The sequence below is a fragment of the Melitaea cinxia genome, chromosome 11 (assembly GCF_905220565.1).
Source record: "Melitaea cinxia chromosome 11, ilMelCinx1.1, whole genome shotgun sequence".
Classification (NCBI taxonomy): domain Eukaryota; kingdom Metazoa; phylum Arthropoda; class Insecta; order Lepidoptera; family Nymphalidae; genus Melitaea; species Melitaea cinxia.
In genome coordinates this window covers 7,122,372-7,142,858 of record NC_059404.1, presented here as the reverse complement: position 1 = coordinate 7,142,858, position 20,487 = coordinate 7,122,372, and the positions used below count along the sequence as shown (strand labels likewise).

General features: G+C 32.2%; 1 protein-coding gene across 1 annotated transcript in view; it reads left to right on the top strand.

Annotated features, from left to right (window-relative positions):
• The window catches only part of LOC123658091, a 31,123-nt gene extending 17,850 nt beyond the window's left edge, over positions 1–13,273 (top strand). Inside the window, exons 3-4 of the mRNA XM_045593563.1 lie at positions 8,125–8,235; positions 11,077–13,273. Coding sequence (XP_045449519.1) covers positions 8,125–8,235; positions 11,077–11,306 — 341 coding nt within the window. The 3' untranslated portion in view covers positions 11,307–13,273. The remainder of the gene's footprint in view (positions 1–8,124; positions 8,236–11,076) is intronic.
• Positions 13,274–20,487: the final 7,214 nt, after the last annotated feature.

Here is a 20,487-nt window from a genome sequence, read left to right as displayed (position 1 = left end):
ATAAATTATCATGTCGGTTTCGACGGCTCGTCTCAAATTATTACATAAACGTATCATGTCTGACCTTCTCAGTCCTCGTTCTCCTCATCGTTTCGTTGTGTGAATTTTTTTTGTATTGATTTTGCTTTCATAAATGACTTTTGTTGTTAAAGATTATAATTTTTATATCCTTAGTTGCAAATCAGTTTCATTTTTATTACTACGGGAACGTATATACTTATGTTCACATATGTGGTTATTATAACAAACAATTTAAAGTAATGATTTGTATTCGGGAATTTTCCTAGTCTTAGTACCTGTACCTAGTTTTTTAGATGTAGGTATTTTCAAGTTAGATACATATTAAATTTATTACAGTCCGGTAAAACAGCGCCCTAAAATATAAGCATAAAATATAATAATATTAAACTTCACTAACTTATATCTCCCTCTTAACTTCCGTTCGTCTCGCCCGATCACACTTTTCGTAACGCTCTTGCCGCACATTCACCAGCTTACTTCACAGAATACCCACTAAAACACAGCGATGCCCTCATCGTCATAGCGGGGCGCCACGGGATCGCTTTCGCATGCGGGCCGCCTTCGTCTATAGAACGCTCAACGCTTCAAGCGTGCACAAAGAAGTTTTACTTCAAAAACGAGTTGCTTCAGACCACGCGACGGAAGTAAAACTTCTTTAGCTCCGTCTTACTTATATCCTCTCAACTTCCGTTCCCCTCTCCCGATCAAAATTTTCGTAACGCTCTTGTCACGCATTCACTATCTTACGTCCCAAGTCAAGCGTGCGTAAAGAAGTTATACTTCAAAAAGTATTGATTCAAAATTTATCATCATCATCATCACTTCAGCCTATCGCAGTCCACTGCTGGACATTGGCCTCCACAAGTTCGCGCCAAAAATGGCGGGATCTCATGTGTGTTGCCCATAGTCACCACGCTGGGCAGGCGGGTTGGTGACCGCAGTGCTGGCTTTGTCGCACCAAAGACACTGCTACCCGTCTTCGGCTTGTGTATTTTAAAGCCAGCAGTTGGATGGTTAGGTATCCCGTCATCGGTCGGCTTTTTATGTTTCAAGGTGGTAGTGAAACTGTGTTATCCCTTAGTCGCCTCTTATAACACCCACGGGAAGAGAGGGGGTGCTATATTCTTTAGTGCCGTAGCCACACAGTTTATCCAAAAAATACAATTTATTCAAAATTTATAACCTACCTAATTTTTTTATAGTAATCGATACGTAGAAATGCTTTTCATGAGGTGTTTAAAAAAAAAGTGACGTAATATAAAGTCTTTATGTTTTCATATTTTTAAAACTTGTATCAGCCTTATTAGGAATATTCTTACATTTACACCGCTTTGTGGTATTTATCTATATTTAATGTAAAATGTTACACTTTTTGGAAGCCATAGAGCATGCTCTTTGTTGGAAGCTTATGTTTACAAGTGCCATATATTTTCGAATATTTTTTTGACGATTACAAAATTTTATTATCATGGCATTTTAAGATATTTCTTATAGACTATTAAATTTATTATGGAGTCGATTGATAAAAACATACAAAAGGACGTAACAATAAAAAAAAAGATTAATAATAGTAATTAGATAAATTACATTAAACTAAAAACCTTAAGTATATATACACATAATAAATTAACTAAAAAATATTATTAAAAGCAGTCCCTTTAGGCAAGGTTCCGAAGATACTAGCATACTTTACGAATATTGAAACTAAATTTTGATAATACAAGTCAAACCAAACATTTGTAGAAAATCCTTGAATACTTCGTGCATCTATTATCTAACTTATGTAAAAAGTAGATATTAATTTAATCGAAATAAATCAGATGCTGACAAAACAAAGATACAAGGTGGATATGCAAATTATGTCATAAGGAAACGGTAAAAATAAGGTTTTAATTAGAAGATATACCTATTTAACGAAGGAAATAGTTTAATCGTTATGTAGTTATAAAATTTATATAAAAAACCCATTATTGGCGGGATGACAAAATTAAAACTATTGATTTTTTGACGTTAATAATTTTAATTACAGGATGTACGTTTTTAATATCATAGGTATATTATTTTAAATAAACCTTTGACATATTAAAAATAATACACAACGATATAATTTACGAAAAATTTAATGTAACTAAGTATGTTTATAAAGTTATTAAATAGGTATGCATATCAGTTAGCTTTAGGTGTGATATACATGTTTGGATCGACACCATATCTTAAATTTAATTCATGTCGACTTTTCTAGAAATATATGTCCTAACAAAGTATCTGTTATTATTATACGTCAATATAATTATTGTTAAACTCTTTTCGCTAAACTTATTAATATTTAAACAGTATTATATACATATTAATAATATGAAAGAAGTAATTTGTATTGCACACAATCAAAAACTAGTATTCCCACAAGCTTACTACTAATGATCAGACAAGCGACCTAGCTGGCTGTGTGAACTATTAGTTGTTGTGCAAGTAATCCTTGTAAATTAATTTTGATAAATATTAAATACCATTGTATTTTCTAAATAGAAAAGTTGCTAACATCGTAAGATTAAAAAGACCCGTCAAAATAAATCAAAAGTAATCAAGGTAACTGAAACAACATTAAATAAATACACCTATAGAGGGAAAAATCGGAGGCTTTTAGTTGGGAAGAAGAAGACTAGAAGACTTCGAGTCAATCATTAGTAGTTTGCAAGGGTCAAAGGCGAAAGAATAGCTGCAGGCTTGTCGTGTACAGTTACAAAACAAACGTGTCATGGGTTAGGTACTATTAGTTTTCGATCGCTTCTCGAAAATCTTAAAATTTAAATTTAATTTTAAATTGTACATTCAATTTTAATAAATATAATAACTATCCTGAACATTTTAGTGAGTGTCATAGGAATAATTAATTATTAAATTTTTAGTCTACAGTGAGTAATTAGGCTTGTTTCTTTTAAGTTCTTATTAATAAAAATTAAGAGATTCGAATTATTAAACAACGATGAAAAATTATGTAATTTATAAATTTCAAAAACAATATTTAGTAAGGGGACTGTCCATTTTCGGCCCAGCGTGAACAGAATTCATACAAATAATTGTGTTTGCTCGCAAACGAAAAAAACCGACTTCAATTACATCGACGAGTAATACAACGTAGATCGACGAAAAAATAGTCAAGTAACTATGCGTTATCAAAGATTTCTCAAAAAGTAGTTATCAGATCTCAATAAAATTTATATTTCGATTAAATTAAAAATTATTAAAATCGGTACACCCAGTAAAAACTTATTGCGGATTTTCAAGAGTTTCCCTCGATTTCTCTAGGATCCCATCATCAGATCCTGGTTTCCTTATCACGGTACCAAACTAGGGATATTCCCTTTCCGACAAAAAATAATTATCAAAATCGATACATCCAGTAGAAAGTTATGCGGTATAATACAACGTAGGTCGACGAAAAAAGCGTCAAGTAAAAACGCATTATTAGATATAACTCGAAAAGTAGTTGTTAGATCTCAAATAAATTTAAATTGAACCAATTGATACACACCACCTTTCGATTAAAAAAAAAATTGTCGAAATCTGTTCACACGGTCAAAAGTTCTGATGTAACATACATAAAAAAAACAGTCAAATTAAGGTTAATTAAGTCAGGTTAAAAAACAAATATACCAAAAATTTTCATATATTAAATCATGATTATTCGTGATTTTCAGTTGTATCAATATAAACTGATGAAAATTTTATTTAATAAGTATTTTAATTCATTAATTATATACTTCTTATTTTCGGTTCGTGATTTGATTACACCACGTTGCCAGTCTTAAACAAACAATAATTATTAACGAATAATCGATTTTAAAATATTTTTAAATCAATTATTTGTTAATATCGAATAAAAGTATTGTTAAATCGAATTAATAAGAAAAACAGTAATCTTTAAAAGTATATAATAAAAAACATTTAACTTTGGTTAAAAATAACCTATTTTAGAAACATTGTTATTGACTAAATGAAAAGCAAGGAATTAATTATATTAAATTCGATTATCGATTTAATCGATTTATTTGTTTATTGAAAATATTATTTATTATGGCAACCCTAAACTACGGACTTTTGCGTCATACATTCATTTGACGTCCATATTGCTTTCATAGTGATATAGCAACCTACTGAAAGGTTTTCCGTCAACCGAGAATTCACCAGTACTGCGACGTAAAATACACAGTAGGCACATTAGTAGGAAAATATATTTTGTATTTATTTTATATGAAAACAATATAGGTCAGGCAGAGAAGCCATAAAAAAATATTATTGCAACTGCATGGTTGGTCGACGGACAGTAGGTTGTTGTGCCGATGTCATGGCAATTATTTGGTTTTTGGCCTGGAAAAGGTTCCAAGATTTTATAAATCTATCTGCCTAGTTTTAAGATAACATTCTGTTAACGTACGAATCCGATTAGTAAAACAAAAATAACAAAAACAATGATTTTTTATTTCAGAAACCTTCTTGTAATTATACACAAAAAAAAAAAACAAAAAATGAAACACCTAGACACAAAACTATATCATTTTTTTAATTCCTACTTGTTAGTACTACTAACTTAATATATAATTATTATTCTCAGTGACTGTCCCAGGGGGTGGACAGTTACATAGTAACTTGTATAAGCAAGTTATTTTACTCTTTGGACTGTCCACTTGGGGCCGAAACCCCCATACAAAGTGGACAGTCCCCTTTGCTTTCTTTTTTGTGGTTTTTTTTCGTGCAAAAGTGATTAGCCGAATGTTAGTCATATTAGAATCCAATTATAAAAACCTTTTAAATGACTTTATAATGAGAACTAATAGTAATCGATCACTCCGGTGAAAGTCGTTCTTGGCAGACTTTCCTTATCTTCGTGATTACTGTCGTAAGCTGTTATGTAGACGTTCGAGTACGGACAGACAGTAAATTTAAATAGATTTTAAAGTGTGTACTAATCGTAATTAAACACGAGTTATTTGTTTATAACCAGATTTATTATAAAGAGTACCTACCTATAATAATTGTTTGCTGGCAAAGGAAAAAAAAACCGACTTCAATTACATCGACAAGTAATACAACATAGGTAGACGAAAAAATAGTCAAGTAAATACGCATTATCAAAGATTACTCCAGAAGTTGTAATCAGATCTCCACGTGACCACATGATAAACATCGGCTTTCGATTAAATTAAAAATCACCAAAATCGGTACACCCAGTAAAAAGTTATGCGGATTTTCGAGGGTTTCCCTCGATTCCTCTGGGTACCACCACACTTAGGATATCTCATTTCCAACAAAATAAGAATTATCAAAATCGGTTCATAAGCGACGAAGTTATCCCCGAACATACATAATATATACGGTCGAATTAAGTAACCTTCTCCTTTTTTGAAGTCGGTTAAAAAGAAACATATTTTGTATAATCTTCTATTTAATTCTATACATTTTTAGGTATACCAAATACCTTATAAATAAGGTTTTAAATAATTAAATAAAAATGTCAAACGTTTTATGAGTGTTTTTGCATTTTTATTCAATCGAAAGTAACTGTAGCGTCCTTTTGAACGTGCACACGTGACATCGTCCACGTGGAATTAAAAAAAAATATTGTTCATTTCGCAGTGACAAAAAAATCTAAAATAAAAGTAACCTAAGTTACTCCTTATTATTTCAGCTATCAGCCAGGAAAAGTCCCTCCAAAATCGGTCCAGCCGTTTCAGAGATTAGCCGGAACAAACAAACAGACAGACAGACAGACATACATACAAAATTTTTAAATAATGTTATTTTGGTAAATGTGCCGCTTATACATACATCCATATGCATTTAGTAAAAAGCGGTTATTTCAATATTACAAACAGACAATGCAATTTTATTTATTTGCATACATAGATAAAAATAAAATGAACACGATTTTTGCTATGAAGGTTGTGTCAAACAAATATCCTTTTCGTTATAAGGTCAAACCATCTTCGATGGAATTATTTTTATCATTAGCGACTAAGTGACATTCGAATAATAATTTGTTTCCGATAACACCGGAACATTGAAAAAAACATCTAATTGTCTTTTGTTTATTTTATTCAGTTAAATAAATGTTAGGCGGCCTAGCTGATAATAAGTTGACCAAAGATATAAATGGCGTAACACGTTTGACTCACCTTTACAATTTTATGATTAGTACCTACAATATGACGCAATAGCTTATCATTAATAGGTGTCAATGTTTTTGCCACTCACATTGTGCACCATAAGCAGGATATTAGCCGAAGATTTGTTAACGATTAATAAAAATTATTATTATTAATACCTTTATTTCACATATTTTCATTAATTGGATAAAGTAGTAGTCACCAACAATATGCGTTGAAAACATGAAATACCACCATATCGATTTTCTTTAATAACTATGAACATCCATATTTTCGACTAATATAGTCATTCATTATTCTTGCAATAATTTTTTATGCTTTGTGCATGGCACAATAGCAATAGTCCTTGCTATCATTAAACTATTTATTAGTGATTAATGAACTTACTGTTTCAAGTTGCATTAAGTAGCAGGACAATTTAAGGGGAACAGGTTTCATTTATAAATTAAAATTATTGCATACTATATACCGTTTATGAGATAATGTAAAGGCTCAAACTTTTTTGTCTACCAAATTTTTTTCATTAGTTATCAAGAGCCTTCCATACTAACCATAAATGGCCTAAATTATTGCGCAGTATATTATACCACAATTAAAATTAATCGTTTAGGGCCTTAGGCGTACCTATATTAAATGAATTTTCTAAATTGGTTCTGTCATAAAAATAAATCCATAAGTACAATTATGTGTATAAATAAACTTAATATAAATTTCGGAAAATGTGGCTGCTCTTATCCTTAGTGTTTTCATACACTCACACCATAACTATTAATTTTATGAAACAGGAACATTGCTGACGGTTTTTAACCGACTTCCAAAAAAGGAGGAGGTTCTCAATTCGACTGTATTTTTTTTTTTCTTTTTTTCTTTTTCTTATGTATGTTACATCAGAACTTTTGACCGTGTGGACCGATTTCGACAAATTTTGTTTTAATCGAAAGGTGGTGTGTGCCAATTGGTCCCATTTAAATTTATTTGAGATCTAACAACTACTTTTCGAGTTATATCTAATAATGCGTTTTTACTTGACGCTTTTTTCGTCGACCTACGTTGTATTATACCGCATAACTTTCTACTGCATGTACCGATTTTGATAATTCTTTTTTGTTGGAAAGGGAATATCCCTAGTTTGGTACCGTGATAAGGAAACCACACCCACACCACAGGATCTGATGATGGGATCCTAGAGAAATCGAGGGAAACTCTCGAAAATCCGTAATAACTTTTACTGGGTGTACCGATTTTGATAATTTTTAATTTGATCGAAAGCTGGTGTTTATCATGTGGTCACATATAAATTTTATCGAGATCTGATAAGTACTTTTTGAGTAATCTTTGATAACGCGTAGTTGCTTGACTATTTTATCGTCGATCTACGTTGTATTACTTGTCGATGTAATTGAAGTCGGTTTTTTTTTCGTTTGCGAGCAAACACAATTATTTACTTTAAGGTATATTAAAAGATTTATTTTATGTGGCGGATACATTCCCTACTATGAGTAACAATCACTATCAGATAGATGTACATGATAACAACCGGGACCGACGGCTTAACATGCTCTCTGAGGCGCGGGGGAAGAACCACAAGACTGCACAAACACCCAGGCCATGACAAACATCTGTATGGCCAATACATGTTTGTCATGTGCGGGAACCCGCAACAGGCAGCGCAACAGCGACATAACCAGTGCTGTGACCGAAACATATTTATTATATCTATCTTTATACCGATATAGGTACTATGTGTATTTAAAACAAAAATGTAAAATAGGCACTTTTAATAATGTTAAAATAACTGTAGATGTTAAAAAAAAATTATAGTCCTTAATGTGATGAGGTACTACAAAGTTCCTAATAAACAAGAAAAACTGGATTGTTTACCATTTTCCTACCTCCTTTCCTAGTAACGTAATATTGAAGATAATTATGTATATTTCAGGAAAACCCGGGACTGACTACCCTGTTCTAGGAGCTGTTCCTTATACCAACTTCTACTGTGACGAACAAGCATACCCGGGTTTCTTCGCAGACATGGAAACACGATGCCAAGGTATAATAATTTAACAGAATATTTAATTGTGCAATATGTTTGTTATGAGAACGATTTATTGTGGCCATAACTATTATTAAGTATCTGTTGAACTTGTACATTAGAGTTACATGTAAATTGTGTATTGAAAATTTTATATCTCATTATAACATAATTTTGAAATTATTGAAATATTATTGTATATAATAAATTTATTTATTTATTTATAAAAAACATAGTTTAAATATTTTTTTATAAAGTTAAGTATACTTTTTATACTTAAATGTTGAAATTATTCTATATATTTTGTCATATGTTTTCACGATAGTTCTTATGAAACTAGGAATTATGAAAAATATTGTAACTATTTTCCTACTAGCAATACGCAAAATTTGTTACTGTTGTTCTATTTATATTTTTTTTTTGTAATAATATCGAAAACTTTAATAATTGCCCAAGAACAAAAGCTAGTGATTTCATGAATCAAATGATAAATGATTGCGGGTCGAAACGGAATATTTAAAATAACAAATTATAGATTATTTATCCTTGACATATTAATGCTGTAATTAAATATTTCTTGTTTGAAATAATAAAAGATGTGTATCAATAGCGGTCATCGCGGATGTGTTCTAAAATTATATTAAACCTATTTACATAATTGTATTTTTTGTTAGGTAATTAATTTCTGATTATATATATAAGACTATTTCATACTGAAAATATTAAAAAAATAAACATATCCAGTGACGTGGTGCCTACTTGAATAAGTTGCATATGATTTCTATTATTTTGTAAGCGTGGGTCGTGAACCATTGTTTAGCAAATTCTTTGTATCTACCATTATGGTTTGTGACCTTGGCTTTTTAAAGATGATTAGGACTTAGGATGACCTTATACTCACCTCGAGGTCAACTAATTATTATGAAGAATCATGCGGAAGTAGCAATCGTAAATTATTTTTAGTTCAACACTGTGAGATCCTCTTATAAGTATAATATTTTTCTTTGTTATAAAAATGAGGCAAAAAATAATTATAGTACAAAAATTGCAAGTTTGTTTTGTTAAAAAATCGCGAAATTGGTGTGACGTAATATATGGATGACCCCTTATATAAATGTTTACTTTTTATATTTAAAATCTAGGAAGATATCAGAGAATCTAGACTTACAAGTCACGTATGATAAAAGATTTTATGCACATTTAATTGAAAAACTTGACACGGTTATACAGTCAGTCAGTCAGTCAGCTCAGCCTATTGCAGTCCACTGCTGGACATAGGCCTCCCAAAGTTCGCGCCAAACATCCCGGTTTTCCGCAATCCTCATCCAGCTTACACCGGCAATCTTACGTAGATCGTCGGTCCAACGGGCCGGAGGATGTCCCAAACTGCGTTTGCCAAGAGGCGGTCTCCACTCCAGGACCCGTCTGCTCCAACGACCATCGGTCCTGCGGCACAGTTGGCCAGCTCACTGCCACTTCAACTTGCTAATTCTGTGGGTTATGTCGGTTACTTTCGTTCTCTCGCGGATAGTCTCATTTCTAATCCTATCTTTGAGAGAGACCCCAAGCATAGCCCGTTCCATTGCGCGTTGGCCGACTTTAAACTTGTGGACCAGTCCCTTCGTCAGTGTCCACGTCTCGGCTTCGTATGTTAACACAGGCAGGACGCATTGCTCAAAGACTTTTGTTTTCAAGCATTGTGGAATCTTCGAAGTGAAAACTTGACGAAGTCTGCTAAACACTGCCCAGCCCAATTGAATCCTCCTATCGGCCTCTCGATGTTGTTGCGGCCTAGTTGGATAGTATGGCCTAGGTAAAAATAATCCTGAACAACTTCGAGAAGGGTACCATCGATCGATACCGGTATCGGTATGACTTGGTTGTTAAACATAACTTTCGTCTTATCCAAGTTCATACAGAGACCGACACGTCGGGAGGACTCGTTTAGGCCGGCCAGCATTTGGCCTAACTCATCCAACGTCTCCGCAAAGACGACAATATCGTCGGCGAAACGAAGGTGAGAGATGAATTCACCGTTGACGTTGATGCCTCGTTCCCCCCAATTCAAGGTCTTAAAAACATCCTCTAGCGCAGTGGTAAACAGTTTCGGTGATATTACATCCTCCTGTCTTACCCCACGCCTTAGGGAAATAGGTCTTCTTCTTTGGCCATTGACATGAACGGTCATCGTCGCTGCGTCATACATAGACTTCAGTAACTCGATATATCGCCAGTCGATATGACATCTCTGCAGAGAGTCCAGGCCAGCCCAGGTCTCGACAGAGTCGAAGGCTTTCTCGTAGTCCCCAACAGCCATACACAGCGGTTGATTATATTCTTCCGTCTTTTGAATAATCTGCCGAACAGTATGGATGTGGTCTACGGTGCTGTAGACATCAGGACTCAGGAGCTCTGGTCACTTTACTCACCAACAGGAATACAATACTGCTTGAAAACAGCATTATTAAGGTGTGATTTTCAGAAGTGTAAGATCACCCCAGTCGGACTGCTCGGAGCCCTAATATCTAAAACTATTAAGCCACGTGTTTGATACGTATATAGTATATTATATACGTATATAGTACATATTATATAATGCATGACTTATATACATATGTACAATTTAAAATTAGATTCAAGGTAACGTATGGTAAACACTGATAATTTTAAGTTAAAATTTTTGTAAAAATATCATTGAAATATTCTGATAAATTTTTATAATATAATATTATATTAAGAATCGGATTTTATTCCCCAGCCGATATTTTGTTGCTTATAAGATATTCTCTTGATTTTCTTCGTTAGTTGTAATAGTTGACTGTCAAAATAGTTCGCCTTTATTATAATTTTACGTTTCAGCATGGCACTACTGCGACATAGACGGTCGTCAGGCATCATTCCTGTGTCCCAATGGCACGGTCTTCTCCCAAGGAGTGGCATCCTGTGACTGGTGGTTCAATGTGCGATGTTCACTCTCACCTGCGTTGTACCCGCTGAATGCGAGGCTCTACCGGCGGAGGAAGAAGCAATCACGACCGAAACCACATAGAGTCATAGACAAGAAACTCATCGATGAAATATTTTTGTAAATTTAATTAGTATTCTATAGTATGCTTAATATTGTTTAAAACATTTTATGAGAACCATCCAACATTACAGGTTCTTATTCTGTGTTGTTTTTCTTATCTTAAGAACTTTTCGTAGTCGTCTTAATAAATTCTATAGTTTGTTTGTTAGTTCACGACGTTGTAAAAGTTAGCTAATAAATACTTGTTAGTCTATTTTATTGGGAGTCAACATTTTAAATACAGTTCTTCTGCATTCCTTGCCATTTGTGCCTCTTTTTTTATGAATTCATGGTTATATACATGGTTTTTTTTTGCCGTAGGGATGTATGATATAAGTCTATCAAATACACCCATATAAACTGGAATATATTAATATTTTAAGACTAAGCCAATTTTTTATTTTGACTAAATTTGACAAAAAAAATAGTTTCTATGTGTAAGCTTGTGTGTGTAAGTCATTCCTTGGAAATTCAAGTTCTTAACTACAACGAGATTACAACTATGTGTGCAACGAACAATTAGGTAAAGTAATTTTAGTATGAGGCAACATGAAACAGTTCTTAACTGCAATGTAAATAAGCACGGGAGCTTGTGTTTTTTTATGAGACTACAGTAGGTACAATAATAGCATAAAAGCGTTCATCAAAGCAAAACGAAAAGTTATTCATAGATACAATAGTTATTTTTTCAAGCTAAATAGGTAATAATTTGAAAATTGAGTAATACGCCTAGGTAGATATGAAAATAATTCTTGTTATTCAATGTTATATTTGTTGTTTAAAGTGTTTGTTTTGATTCTAAAACCGTTATTATTATATTATCTACTTGATATAAAATTATTTTCCGCATAAAATCGTGAATAAAGAAAAAGAAAAAACCGAACCAAGCGAAGCGATACAGATAAATTTGGAAGGTACCTTTCACAAACGTTTTTATTGCTTCGTACGTGCGTTTGAAATGTTAGTAATACAACGATATATATTTTGAATACAAATAGCAGTCGCTATACATGGGTATTTAAAAATTTTCAACATCAGTACGTACAAAATACATTAAAAAGGGCCAAAAGTTCCTGCGTACGCATAAACTGGAATACACTACTAATATCAAAAGTAAGACGATACAGTTAAGTTGTAGTTGTCTCATGTTACATAATAATTAGATATATACAAATATTTTTAACAAATTAAACACCACGTAAAATATTATTTAAAACTATCTTTTTATTAGAGAGACTAGTGACAAACAAGTTAAATAGAGATTACAGGTAAAGTTATTATTTTGTTTTACCTACAAGTATCCAGCATATCTATACCTATCTTAGATTTGATTTTAAGAAATATATTAATTGTTAAATTTGGCTTCATTGGCAATTTTCTAGCAAATTTTTCGTTAAAAGTTTCTAAATAGCGTCTGGTTAGCGATATTCTATAGTTCTTATGCGTAGTCTATTGTTTATAAGCCCAATAATTTTGTATTTAGAACAACAAAACAGTATTGAAAAAAAAAAATAGTTGATATAAGAATTTGTTTACAAGATTTCGTTCATGTCACACTGATGTTTCGCGTGGCGTTTGACGTGTTAAATTAACAAGTATGATAAGTGAGATCTTTTCTATAAAGGTTCATTTTTATGTTATAGTTTACATAGATTAGAACATAAGTCTGTATATAAATTGTCAAGAAAATAATTACGTCAACTCACTTTTACCTTATTGAAGTTAGGTTACGAGAGTATCTGAGTGAGAATATCTACTAAGCTTCAGCTTATCACCATTACTGTGCCAAAATTCTATATTATATAATATGTAGTTATTGTGTTCAACTCGTAAAATATAACTCATAACCGTTATTGTATCAAACATTATATGCATTTAAAAGTTTTTCTATCATATTCTTGTTTACAACTGTGTAATATGGTATTTTTTGTGAGTTATTGTTGTAAATATAGTCAAGATTGTTTTAAATAAATATATTTTTCTCAATAACTAATGGTTTATATAAAATACGACATACATTTTTTTTTATATTTAATAGTACGTACGTTACGTTTTTGTACATGAACGCTTTTGATTCAACGGGACTTAACGCTATTGTCATTTTGAGACTCACGATATTTCGGTGACGTTGCAGACACTATGGTCACGGATGACTAGATAATATTATTTAAGTCCCACCCGAATCAAAAGTGTTAAGTTACATTACTAAAGACCTTGAAATAGTAATCAAAACCAAATAAATACCTTGAATATGTACGGAACGATCACACCTTTGACTGGTTGTTAAACCACACACGTTGATTGTTTTAGTTTGCTCTATGAATACAAGGAATGCCCAGTTTTAGTACAATTTGTTCAGAACTATAGTCGGGACACGTAATCGAAATACAGACAGACACTCAAACATTAAAAAACGTGTAATTGCCGTCAGCAATAGTCGATAGAGGATAAATAATAATAATTACAATAAACGCTTCACACTTAACGTCCCCCAGTAGGATTTTTCTGCTGTGTCCGAAAACACACAATACACGAGCACTAACGCCCAGATCACGAAAAATATCTAACTGGCTAATGCAAATGTTTGACATGTGTGGGGATCAAACCCGCGATCGTAAGCACATCAGTCAATGCTGTGACCGCTGCGCCAAAGCGTTGTAGACTGAACTGATAGGTCTAAGACATAATGTGTAATAGAGTAGTTTTAGTGTGACAGTGACCGTACACAGTCGCTAGATAAGGCCAACACCAATTGTGATGATAGTGATATGTTACACGACACGATTTTAGTTATGGGAGGACAAAGATTCTTTAAAAATTTTATATTAGTCAAAAATTGCCTCAGTTTGTTACATACATGATCAACCTGGACCCTCACTTTAATCTTCTGTCGATAACAAGACTAAGATATGTGTGCGTGGTTAACAAGCTCAATTATAGGACAACTGTAATCCAATGGAACAAACAAATGGATAAATTTATGATCATGAGCATTTATATATGAAAAAGTAATGTATTAACATACGATTACTTGATGCATGAGCTTAAATTTGTAAAAAACAAGGGCAGAGTCATGTAGGACACCATTAGACAGACTGTCGAATACAAACTTGTAGGTAATCCTCTACCGATGACAAGACATGTATCGTCGCTGAAGTGATCACAGGTATTGTGTGTTATATAAGTGGTAACGTCGTTTACGTATGACAAAAATTTAGTGGTCCTAAAACAGACCTCTGCACTGTGCCTTGGGCTACATTGATGAAATCTCTAGGAGCATCAGAAATCTTATCAGTACGACCCTTTAGGTAGGCTTTATACTAATTATATAATGGTCCACAGATAATTAATAATTATAATCAATAATCACTAAACACATAATGAAAGTTGTAGAATTGATGTGGGTGTCCAGTAGGGAGCTTCACTGTGCAGGTTAATTTAGGTTGATTCTTTTGAACGACACGGCTTTTCCTGCAACAATAGCTCATGTATGTGTTTCCGCCATTGTTCTATAATGAAACAATTAAAAGGGTTCTTCAGGGCGAAAATCTCTCGACGATATATCGACTTCTATCTTCTACTTGAGAGAAATCTCACCAATAACAACTTCTAATATCACGAAATAATGTCATGTAATTTCTGGATGGCTGCTCCACGATTTCAGTTTGTTATATCACACAAAATTTAGAACACTTAGTGAGATGCTAGTTTTCTGTAAATATTTATACTTTAAATTAAATAGATACCAATAGTAAGGTATACATTAAATTAAATGTTGAAAATTGCTATACGTCTATTAATGCAAATTGCAACTATTAATCGACAGGAGGACAGTCTACGTGTTTGCTGTTATAATCTGCTAACTAGAAAAAATTAGATATGTTTGATTGAGAAATATTTTGTCATTTTAACACCTAGGTCCATATGGACAAACGACAACAAGGAACAATATGAATCGCCTCTTGTTCGAGAAATAAACAACTAATACATATGATGTGTTATTGCCGACGTCTATCATCAGCTACAAATACTATTATAATAACCGATGCTACTCTAATGTAAAATTTTGACTGTCGCAGTTACTCATTTTTAATGTCAAGGTCATGGTAACTGTCTACTTGTATAAGTAAACGTTCAATTGTATTGATATCCTTGAGGTATAAGGTGCTATGTTATATTTATTTATTTAAAAAAAACCGACTTCAATTACAACGTAGGTAGAAGAAAAGCAGTCAAGTAAATACACATTGTTAGAGATAACTCATAAAATTCCCGTCAGATCTCAATTGAATTTAAATGGGACTACGAAACAAGCATAATCTTCCGATTACAAAAGAATCATCGAAATCGGTTCACCCAGTAAAAAGTTCTAAAGGAACATTAAAATAAAAATAAAAAAATAAACAATCGAATTGAGACCCTCCTCCTTTTTTGGAAGACGGTAACAATAAACAGTACATTGCAACGTTATCTGCCTCAAAAATATATTTAAATCACTGCACTAATACTCGAGATTGGTGTAGACCCAGATTACTAAATAGTTACTACGTAAGTGTAATAGCTAATTAAGATATAATCGGTATTGAGTGTTTTATCTTAGACGTTCATTAAGCAAGACGCAAGTGATGATTTTAGCCACCATTTAACCCCCTAACTTGGTGATATTTGATGATGTTTTAGATTAGGTGTGTGTTTTTAGACGTTTTATATTCATACCCAAAAATTATATGTTTTTTTTTTGTGCAAAGTAAATTGAAATTTTCGGAATGTTATCTTTAAATACAGGTGGAATCTGATTAAATTGTAAAACATTTATTGTGATACAAGTTTCTTGCCCCCAACAGGTTGCAAGGTAATATGTTTTTTTTGATAATTATTTTGGCTTAGGAATCGCGCGTTAACGAAAAATAAATACACGTGATATCTCCATATGCCTCTCCTTGTGATATTTCGTGACGGTTTTCGCACCCCTCCCCCCTTTCGATCTTCACGTGATAAATGGACGACTCCTTAAGTAAAAGATTACAGGTTTATCTCAAATATATTTAACATAATTTAGCATTAGCTAATTAAGACAACTTGCATTAAAAAATCATATCAATTCATTAAAATGATAAATATTTTTCATAGTAATATTTTTATGCATCTCAACTCCACAACAAAAGAAAGCTGAGCCGTTTGAGAGTGAAAGCATGTTGAATAAGTCGAGACAGGGGAAAATGCTTTCCTTCTATTTATTTATTGTTATTTATTTATTTATTTTTTGTATAAAGAGGGGAGGACGGTATTGACGTTTCCGCGCATGTCAGTGCTTCTTTATCGTTTATGAGTTCATTGCGTAGTTGGAAGTCGTGCCAGCGTCGTCATTTCAAAGTCAAATTGACTTGTTTAGTTGTGAAAACTTAAACCTTAAATTTTCTTTCGCCATTTTGAGTGAAATGGCTAGCCAAATACCAGATATTCATTCACCATCTAGAGGTTCATATCCGCCATTGTATGTTTTTGGAGTTTCACAAAGGTAGTAAAAGTAAGTTGTTACCAAAAACATTTGCAATGTTTACCCAAGTACCTTAGATATTCGTAACTGCCAAAGGTTGTTTTCTAAATTCAAATCCGGTAATTTCGATCTTTCTGACTCACGTCAATCAGAATGACCAATAACTTTGGACAATTACGTTTTAAGGGTGGAAGTGGAAGCAAATCCGTGTCAGGCAATTGAGTAACTGTCAAATCTTACCGTTTTTTTGATCGCTTGCTGACTGCAGATGAAAAATGGGTCATGTATGATAATCAAAAACGCACAAAACAGTGGCCCTCTCCGAATGAACCACCACAAAGGACTGCTACACAATTAGTGCTTGTGTATTAGGTAGAGTATTCGTGGACGCGTCCATTTTGAAGTGCATAAACCTGGAGAAACTGCTATCATAGAATTTTATTGTGAACAATTAGATGGATTAAGTCAATCATTACCTAATTGAAAAATATCCAGCGTTTGAATAGAAAATTGGATTAGGATGGGAGGTACTGCCTTACCACTAATCTGGCTGGACATTGCACCATTGGATTTCCATTTATTTATTTATTTTTTCGTTTACTGTAACACGTCTAAATAATAAAAAAAACGGTTGACATAAAAACGATCGTTTTGGTGTAGTGGTGCGAATAGTCGCCCTTAAACATCGACAATTTGCGGGTTCGATTCCCGATCAGGATGGATATTTGTATTTGTACAAACATTTCTTTTTGGTTTGGATGTCTGTCCTTGTGTGTGTGGCGCCGCGCTTCAAAGAGCACATTAAACCGTCAGTCCCGGTTGTTATCATAAATAATTGATAGCGATCGTTACTTATAGTAGGGAACATATTCGCGAAACCGCAGTGGAGCAGCATGGTGGATTAAGCTCCAATCCTTCTCGTATATGGAGAAAGAGGCCCATGATCAACAGTGGGATGTTACAGGCTGAATACGTTGATATAAAAATGGCAAAGATAGATGGCAAAAGGTTATTTATTGCCAACGCGTTGGTGATTACATCATGGGCTAAAAATAAAAACTTGTAAGAAATTGATTTATCCGAATTTACTGTAAAAAGACATTATTTTCTGGTCCCCCAATATATTTATTATTTTACTTGTTGTGTCTAAGTAGTTGAACATTGCCGTAATTTGTAGTTATTGACAGGATAGGTAAGTTGCAATTTTGAGATTAAAAATCACATCAAGGACTGACGGACGAACTGTATCCGCTTTGTCAATGTTATATTTTATTTATTATATTATCAGCTTGTGTAACGATTATATATATATATATATATATATATATATATATATATATGCACCTGAATTGATTGAACGCCTTAATTTGCTTGTTCCTCGTAAGGGTTGCCGCTTACATAACCGTAAGATATTTAGTTTGCCCAGAGTAAAAAGTAATCTTGGTAGACATAGTCCATTGCACAGAATGCAGTTTTTCGCAAACGGAAAGAGAGACGTAATAGATATCTTCTGTGATAGTATAGCTACAGTTAAAAATAAGCTGTATAATGAGCTACGTGTTTAAATTGTATATTGCTGTACAGTATTTTAGGTTTCTATTGTAATTAATTTTCCCTCTTTTATATTGAAATGTTTAATTTGTTTTTCTTTTATTATTTGAACTGCATGTGTTTAGTATTTTATATTCCTAACTTTTGATTTTGCACTATTGTTAAGTTACCTGTTTTGATTTTAGTTTTGTTTTTTTTTTTTTTGTGAAATGCATGCTATGTCCACATCTAGGAGACTCAATTGTACATACCTACTTTACACTTTGTCCTTCACTTTATATGTCTATATTAAACGATTGTAGTCAGTTTTGTGGGCTAATAAAAAAAAAAAAATATATATATATATATATATATATATATATATATATATATATATATATATAATCGTTACACAAGCTATAAATTTTTTAAAGAAAATAGGGTTTAAATTTAACCCTTGGAGCAGGTACGAGATTCAGCTATTGAACATCTATTACGTAGTATATTTAAGAGGATTCAAGATCAGCGGATGAATTTTTGAAATAATGTGACATAATACTTAAGTATTATTGAATTTTAAACTAAAAAAAATTCAACGGTTTCATATTTTACATTTCCTGTCGTAAATAATATACATACCATTTATATATTACCTTACTGAAACATAGCATAATGTTGTATGTATATTTTCAAACGATATTTAATATATAAAAAAGATTAAATTAATTATTAGTTAATTTTTTTTCTCTTACTTGGACTATGTGTGATTTCAAAGTTTTAAGTATTAGGTGTGTTTGCATTTGACTTTGCAGTAAGTTAATTTAGATTAGGAAAAAAAAAACAAAATTAAAATACATGACAAGTAAGAATATTTAAATAGTCGATGAGATTTCTACATATCCAATTCTTATGAGTATACACATAATCAATAAGTCAATTCAAGGCCAAATCGATTCATTAAAGAAATCTTCAAGTTATTCTTTGATAACTTAACAATGACAATTCATATTCAAGTACTATTTTTATTGTTCTTGAAACTTTAAAGTGTGGGAAGGAGGCACGTTAACACAAGTTAACACTTGTTATATATACGCATGTACATGGTTACAGGTGTGCAAACGCATGTGTCCTTGCACTTCTTTTTTTATAAATATTTCATTAATAATTAAAAACTTCAGTGATCCTAAACAATAGTTAAATTATTTTAAATTTCTTTGCGAAATATCTCAGTTCAGAATTTTGTAAAGTGTTGTAATTATGTGAGTAATGATAAAAATAGTTTAAAACAGTAAATTATGAAATTGTTTAGTTTATTACAATATTTATTTTTAATTTGGTAATATATAACAAAAAATTTTAAGTGTGGGAAAGAGGCGCACTAGCACAATTTTACGCTATGATTGTCCAAATGGTGGTATTAAAATTGGTCTTCCCTATCACACATTAGGAGGGATCATTTTTGTTACAATTTTTTATTTTTATAAAGAAGGTAAATTAATTAAAATAATTATTATGAAGCTTATCTACAGAACTTTCGATTTAATGAAATACAAATATTTTTGCAATGGAAAGTTAGTCTAATTATAATAGTTGCATACTATATTAATGAGCTTATAGATATGGAGATAAATTAATAATTACTAACATTAACTGGCTCTATAATTTCGAATACTTTTTTGTTGAATCCCAGTTTATATAGAGGTTGTGTTAAGCATGACAATACCATTGTCAAGTTTAGTTCAAATAAGTTTGTCTCGACACTCGGTTTGATCAAGTTCTTATATAATAGAAATTTAAAGGTTAGAATTTTTTTTTGTGGTGTACCTCGTAACTTTTTAATCGGTGTACCGATTTTGATGATTTTTTATTATTATTTTGAAAGCTGGTGCTTGTCATGTTTATTTTCAAAATTTAAATAAACAAGCACAGTCCCTTTTAAATTTGAGTGAGATCTGACGAGCAGTTTTTGATTTATCCCTAATAAAGTGTATTGTAGATATTATAATTATTGACGTAAATTGAAGTAGTTTCATTAAAATCATAAAGATGGTTTTTTAAGGCTTTGTTAGAGAATATAATAACAGTCGAAGCGAGAAAAAATATACGTTTTAACAACTGGAGGGCTTACACTCGTAAGTGCAGTGCTAAGGTGTCGATTGTCGAATCATTTAAAGTC